General features: G+C 32.7%; 1 protein-coding gene across 1 annotated transcript; it reads right to left on the bottom strand.

The window, feature by feature from the left end:
* Positions 1–3,803: 3,803 nt before the first annotated feature.
* On the bottom strand, positions 3,804–5,639 carry LOC131025278 (RING-H2 finger protein ATL47-like). The gene has a single exon (XM_057954977.1). The coding sequence runs from the start codon at positions 5,180–5,182 to the stop codon at positions 4,184–4,186; it is 999 nt and encodes a 332-aa protein (XP_057810960.1). The 5' UTR covers positions 5,183–5,639; the 3' UTR covers positions 3,804–4,183.
* Between the last annotated feature and the right edge of the window lie 2,057 nt (positions 5,640–7,696).

Here is a 7,696-nt window from a genome sequence, read left to right as displayed (position 1 = left end):
ATTTTGTTCATCTCAAAAAAAAAAAATATTCTGATTTTGTAGCATTGTGCCTTACTTATTCTAAACTTCTCATTTCGACTTTGGTCGTAAAATAATACTCCATCCGTTCTGCTTAAAACGTTTCAATTTCCTTTCTGGGAATGGGATGTCTCATTTATAATATCTTAACTCTAAAAATGAAATAAATTATTTTATCTACTCTTTCTATCTCTCATCATTTGCTTTATTTTTATTTATTGTATCTACATTATCTTAATTTACGTGTCCGATTTCTTTGGGGCGTTTATAACGAGACAATGGGAGTATTTTTCTATTGTATTTTATTGCATTAGGTCTTGCATTTTGTGAGGCAAGTTTCCATAAGATATACATATACTTTTTTTTTACACAGAATAAATATATATTAGTCTTCTGTATTTGTTAAGAGAAACAAATATTTTCAAAGATAGTGTAGCGATGGACTTAAATATGAGACTTTTGTCTTTAGATAATACTTCCCCCGTCCCACTGTATCTGAGACTCTTTCTATTTTAGGCGTCATACTGTAAGTGAGATTCTTTTTTTTTTGTAAAGATTTTATCCTTTAAACATCTTTTCACTTTTTTAACTACAAATAAAATACACCTTTCTTATTTTCCGTGTAAAAAAAAAGTCTCACATACAGTGGGACGGAGGGAGTATAATCATTATATTACTTGATTAAGACATGCATGCATATGATATTAGTATCTCTAGTTTGAGTTATTATCAATATATATTGAATATGATATTAGTATCTCTAGTTTGAGTTATTGTCAATATATATCGAATATGTATTGGTACAATAAAATACGAATGGCATAAAAATGATTTAAAATTGCTCAAGACTAACGTATTGTACTCTCAAAATCACATGAATACTTTCATGTTTTCTAGTGCATGTGAATTATAATAGGACAACGCAAATATTGTACTTTGTATAAGATTTTTTCATTGTTTTTTCCAATGTCTAAATGTATTGGCTACTCGAATTTCAAGACAAGATACTTCTCAAATAAGGTTTTTTTTTTTATTAATAGTTGTAGCGTAAAATATAGTACAGCACATGCACTGCAGCTGGTGTTCATACACGTACATAAAATTTAGGATAAAAAGAAAAATGGAAATGGGATAATAAATTTAATTATTTCATTCGTCCAGTGGCTCAAAACTTTCCGGTACGAGAATTAAAGAGAATGTGTAGATTGGTTAAAAATAGTAGGACTTAAGGGTTAAATATTTCTATTTGTGAAAATAGGCTACTTATAGTGGGACGTTCCAAAATAGAATACAGGTCACTTATAGTGGGACAAATGAAGTATTATTTTTTAAATAAAAAATTTGTAGTTGTTGAGAAAAATGGGGCACACCATTTCACGTGTGTGTCTTCGTATAATCGACATCTATTAAAATATTTGATGTAATATGATCTCTACATCCCTTCATCACTACACTTCCTTCATCTCTGCTGCCAAAAAGAAGAAATGAAGAAGATTGCTAAATGCGTTATGGGTTGGAACGGTTTGGACGCTTTGGGAAAAAAGAAACGACAGTCGCTTTCAAGGAAAGATTTGGGATATTGAGAGACTTGTTTTACAGATCAAGGGTAGACTTTGGAGTTGGAATGAGGTTTATAAAGTTTTGGAGTTGAGAATCCCTTTCACCATGTGGTGCTCAAAGGGTTTCAATCTTTCATTCTTGTTTTGATTGGCATCTCTTGTGCCTTGCTTTTTATCTCAATAAAAATTTAATTTTACTGATCAAAAAAAATGATCTCCACATCCCTTGTTTTCTGGCAAGGTATTATTTAGTAAGTTTAAGAAATTAAAAAAAAAAAGTCCATCATTCAGATCTATGATTAATATTTTTTTCTACATATAATATATCCTATTTTTTCTTTTTGGGACGTCCCCAAATAAGTTCATCTTTCTTTCTTTCCATTTTTGGACAACTACCCCACCACTAATAATACTTTATTTATTCTTATTTTTCACCACTCTTAATACTAATTATAATACTTTTTTCACTTTTTCACCACTCTCAATACTAATTATAACAGTATTTTTTTTTACTATCAATACACTTTACCATTTTTCCTTAAAACTCGTGTCGTTCTCAAAGAGGAATTTATTTCAGGGACGTAGGGAGTATGTTTCAATAATAATTTTTGGTGATATCAGATTTATATATATTAATAGGCAAAGATTTGATATGGTGATCAATTTGAAGATACAATACATGCGCACGTGGTGGCCAGAAAATTTTGGACTGTTTTAGAGTGACAATTCATCACAACATTAGAAATGCTGTAGGAAATTGGCACAATTTGATTGCAACAGCTGCAACATAATTATCATTCACTTCTCTTGTGAAATATATATCTCCTCACATTCAATTATGTCTACTTTTTTTTATTCTGCGAGCAATCAAAAAAGGAAATGCTAAAAAAAGTAGAAAGTAAAAAAAAGAAGAAAGTTAAAAAAAAGAAGAAAAAAAGAAGTAAAAGTGAGAAATGCTACCATGTTTTTCATAAACCCCTCTCTCTCTCTCACTTAGCCATTTGGCCCCATTTTCACTGATGGAATACAAATATAGGATTCTCAAGTAACAATCAGCTTTTTAAATAGGAGTTCTCTCTCTCTATATATATAGGGAGAGAGAGAATGGAATTATGGAATATATAAAGAGAATGAACATACGAGAAGGATCCTTAAAAAATAAAAAAATAAGATCATATTTAAAATGTTAGATATTAAAATTCCATGATTGAGATTAACGAAACAAGGTAATAAAACACATAAATAACATTTGATTCTGGGTTCAAATGGCTAAGGATGCGAAATTTTATCATATTAATTTAATACGGGTATTCGTATGTTTAATTGATTTGTTCATAAATTTCAATGACTTTGTTTGTTGATTTCATTAACTCTGTTCGTTATATATATATTTTCCAAATCTTATACTTGAACCGTAAATATAATGATCATATGATCTATAGTACTCCCTATGTCCCACGAATCTTGACACGTTTCCATTTTGGGTAATAATTATTACCTTCTCTCTTCTACTTTATCACTTTTATTACTCTCTCTCATATTTTATCACTTTTAAATTTTATTAACTACACACTTAAAACACTAATCTATAACTCCTTAATTCTCGTGCCGAATCCAAACGTGTCAAGATTCGTGGGATGGAGGGAGTATATCATTAATTTTGCTCATTCATTTACCAAACTCTTATAAATTACAATCATTTGACGCAGCAAATCGAATCATATACAACCGCAAGCTCCAATTCTAACAAATTCCAAATGAATGATGATGTTTGGGACTCTAAGCAAGCTCCATATAAAAAGTGTTCAAATTTTAGTCCCAAAGCAATTAGCTTTGAATAAAGATTCAATTTTTAATTATACAAAAACAGAGGAATGAAGATCTTGGAAGAACTAACAATCATGTTGGACCTACAACCGCAACCAACATCAAGATTTCTTCCTAAAAAGATCTGTTTACACCAATTTTAAAAAAATATAATCCCACCAGTTGCTTTCAGTGCTAGACAAGAGCCAAGAACATGGGCTGGAAAAATAAATCTCAAAAGATGAGAGAGAGAGAGAGAGAGAGAGAGAGATGGCCCCATCATGTTAGTCCCTTAAGTCAACTTTTCCAATCAAGGTTCCTCATCATCACTAGAGTGCCTTCCTACTACTTTTACTTATCCCCACCACTATCAAATCCCATCCCACAATTTGGCAAAAACACTAATGTGCCAAAGTTTCATTTCTACCCACAAATTTCCAATTACTTCATTAATTTGGATCTAAGAATAGTGTCATTATTACAAACATCACCATCCAATCCATTGAACTTTCCAAAATTCAAATGGAGGATTATAAGAGCTTAAAAAAGAAAAAAGAAGTTTTCCATCAATGTATGATGCAAAAATGAAGCATCATTCAACCTTAAATAATGCACCAAAAGAAACAAAAAAAAATAGCTTAACCTAAAGCAAGAATGCTCTGAATCTGGCTACTAATTCACAAGTTACAGAAAGCCCACAGCACAAAAAACAAGAAAAAAACAACTTCCCATACCCTACATTAGCCAACATGTAACAGTACTAACTAAAACCCTCCAAAAATGAAATAAAAATTTCCTTTTCATGGTAAAATTGCACTAACATCATTGGAATAATGTGAATTAGGGAATTTACCTTTCTTGCTCCACAGCCAAATCTTGGAAACAGAAAAGCTCTCACCTTTAACCCTACTGTTAATCTTCTTCCCATCCTCACCACCATCATCATCACCACCACCACCTGTGAAATTCCAATTCTGCCCTCCCCCTCTCACCCTCACTGGCCTGCTCATCACATCACCAACATTCCCATCCACAATCCCATGTTGTCTCCCTCTCTCCCCCCCTCTCCCACTGGGGCAGAATGCAACCTGCAGCTCAGAATCAGCCACCACATACTGAAATGATCCCATTGAGTAGCATCTCCTCCCATCAAGATTGCTGCAGCTGGTCTCCCCCACCTCATGATTCTCTTTCTCTCCCACCACAACTCCATTGCTGCACCTCAATTTCCCAAGCCTCACTGAAAAAACCCTCCTCCCACTAACCACAGAGCTGTTCTCATCCTCACCACACTTCACATCCTCCACCTCCTTGGAATCATCGAACACGAACACCGGGTTCTCGAACGAGAACCCGGGGCTCAAGATCACCCCCCTGCAGAGGGGGCAGGTGGAATTCGACAGCAGCCATGTATCAATGCAGTCAATGTGGAATGCGTGGCTGCAGAGGGGCAGCAGCCTCAGCTTATCCAATTCGGAGAATTCGCATAAGCAGACGGCGCAATCGAAGGGCTCCTTCAACCCCATGATCTCCTTGTACAAGAAGACCGGGAGCGCGTCGATTTGGGACTGGTCCAAGCCCGAATCGTGGAGGTGGAAGAGCTGCTGCAGCTGCCTCTGGAACGCGCCCGAGCCCGGCATTTCGGGCCGGCTGCGGGCCTGCGCGGATCTCCGCTTCACGAGGAAGCGGATGAGGAGGTGGAGGAGGGCGGCGATGAAGAAAATCACGGCCAAAACTACGATTATGAAGAGGATTACGGGGCTGATTCTGCTCCCGAAAGCTGATTGAATCCAAGACATTATGGATTTTTGTATCTTCCCCTACCACCACATCTGAATCGAAGCGGAGAATTCTTGTAATTTGGAGTAAAAATCTAATCTTTAGCAGAATTGGGTGAAGGTCATTTGGTCGAACACTTGGTGGGGAGGAATGGCGGAACCCTTTCTGTCGTGTTCTGTAAATGTGATTACGAGGTTGGAAGTGACTGTGGCTAGCTCTGCTGCTGCTTCATGAGAGAGCTTGTCTGAGTTAATCATGGAGTAGAGAGAGAGAGAGAGAGAGGAAATTGGAAATTGGGATTTTGTTTTAAAACTGGTGAAGAAAAGCAGAGGCCCAAATTGGGAAAGAAGAATTTTTACACTCAAAACCATGAGCTCTAGCTTTGTCGACGCTATTTCATAGACACACTAAATTTTAAGATAAAAGAATATTTTTTGTTTTTGTTTTTGTTTTTTAAAGATAATTAAAGTACTACTTTTATTCAGAATAATTTTAGTACTTTTATGTGTTCAAACAGCACATCCTTCTGCACATAATTTTTTTGCAAATATACAATTTAATTTAGCTCTAGTATTTTTGTGCTCGCATGCATTTGCTATAAATTTTCTGTCCCTTTTCTTTTACTGCTATCAACTTTACTATTTCAATAATTTTTTTTATTAAATAATAAAATTACCATGGTATAATAAATTCATACATATATATATATATATATATATGAGGAGTGGTTATTATAAATACCACATTTATTGTATAAAATGAGTCTATTCAGTGTGAAACATTGTCGTAAAAATTATGAATCCAAAAAAATAAAATTTTCGCCGCTCACGAGTTACGAGATTCAAACCTTAGCATGAATTTATTAAGCAAAATCATGAATTCATAGTAAATTTTACTATATAAGGACTGAAAATGATTTTTATTTTATACGATAAATATCTGAACTCGTTATTTGAATCACTCTATTCGTATATATTGAAAACAGAAAGATGGTTATTATCTATTATTAAATTAAAATATAAATTTAAAAAGTAAAAAAAAAATTGAAATTTAAAATGCTCGTGATTCATAATTATGAAACGTTTACTAGAAATTTAAAGTAAATTGTAAAGTTTTTGTTTACTGTATTTTTGATAGCGGTAAATAAATAGGGAATTACACGTGTACTGAATGCGACCTTACAGGACAAAATAAATAAAAAATGAATTATTCTTTGATATTATTATAGGAAACCTATTTAAAATCTTCAAGTAAAGAATCGTGAAACTTCGATTGATCAAATGTTTATTCTTAGCATTAATGTCTTCAACACGTAAAGTATTGGACAAATTAATAAAACCAACGCATAATTCTCATTTCTTTTTTTCTTTTTCAATTTGTTTGATAATTACAAGTGAATTATAAAGAACAACACACGCAAAAATTTACGCCGTTCGATCATAAAAATATTTATTTAATTATAATAGATCAACATAGAAATTCACTATCATCGGCAAAAACTACAATTCCAAGATCGAATGATAATAATCTCTCAATTATAAAGAGCTATTACTCCCTCCGTTCCACTGTATCTGAGACTCTTTCTATTTAATAGTTGCAGATTACAATTACTATAGATATTCTTCATAAACTTTTCACCAAATTTATATATTTATGCACTACCTATAAGAATGATTTGGGCCGTATCCAATTCTAACGTGGTTAATCAGAATTGGGCCTTTAGCCTAAACTTCTTAGCCCATGCTTCTTGTTAGCCCATCTCCTTCATTCAAAGTTTTACCAAAACTCAATATACTAATTGATTTAATTATTAAACTATTTTTTCCTTGAATTATTATTTAATTGTGCGTGGATCTTTTTCGACCTGGTTCCAACTTCCAAGTCGAGTCCGACGCATTCATAAGTAGACCTTTTTTTAAAGAAAAAGTGTGACTTTAAATTAATCAAGAAAATTTGTCAGTTTAAATTAATAATAAGAACTGTAATTATTATTCGGAACAATTGTGCTTTCCTTAATAAGAATTGTCATTTTTTTTTATAATTGAAATATGAAATTCAAAGATCGCATCATAATGGATTCAAATTCGAGACTTTTGATCTTAGTCATTAGACAATCGCTAAGAGCCTAAGATACACGGCGGCTCGATGAAGGCGTTACCGCGTTAGATCTGCACAAATAGTAAGAACGAGCTACACACAAGTTTTTATCTTTTTTTTTTCTTTATGTGTTTTGTTTTTGTTTTAATTCTTTTATATTTGTTTAAAGTTGAATTCCGTTTTAAAATTGCAATAATAATAATAATAATAATAATAATAATAATAATAATAATAATAATAATAATAATAATAATAATAATAATAATAATGATTGTTGTCATTATTATTGTTATTATTATTATTATTATGGATCGAGAGGGAGCCGCGGTAATAGAGTTTGAATTTCAAATTAAAACTTCCCCTTCATAGAAAGAGGTTAACTCAAATACTCAATGTGTGTTGATTATTTTCGAAAATACTTAATTATTCCCAATATA

Source organism: Salvia miltiorrhiza, chromosome 5 (assembly GCF_028751815.1).
Source record: "Salvia miltiorrhiza cultivar Shanhuang (shh) chromosome 5, IMPLAD_Smil_shh, whole genome shotgun sequence".
NCBI classification, from domain to species: domain Eukaryota; kingdom Viridiplantae; phylum Streptophyta; class Magnoliopsida; order Lamiales; family Lamiaceae; genus Salvia; species Salvia miltiorrhiza.
This window is presented reverse-complemented; position numbering and strand designations above follow the sequence as displayed.

What these genes read in the sequence shown, in the direction of transcription:
- LOC131025278 (XM_057954977.1), bottom strand. Translation starts at nt 5,182, where the DNA reads ATGTCTTGGATTCAATCAGCTTTCGGGAGCAGAATCAGCCCCGTAATC.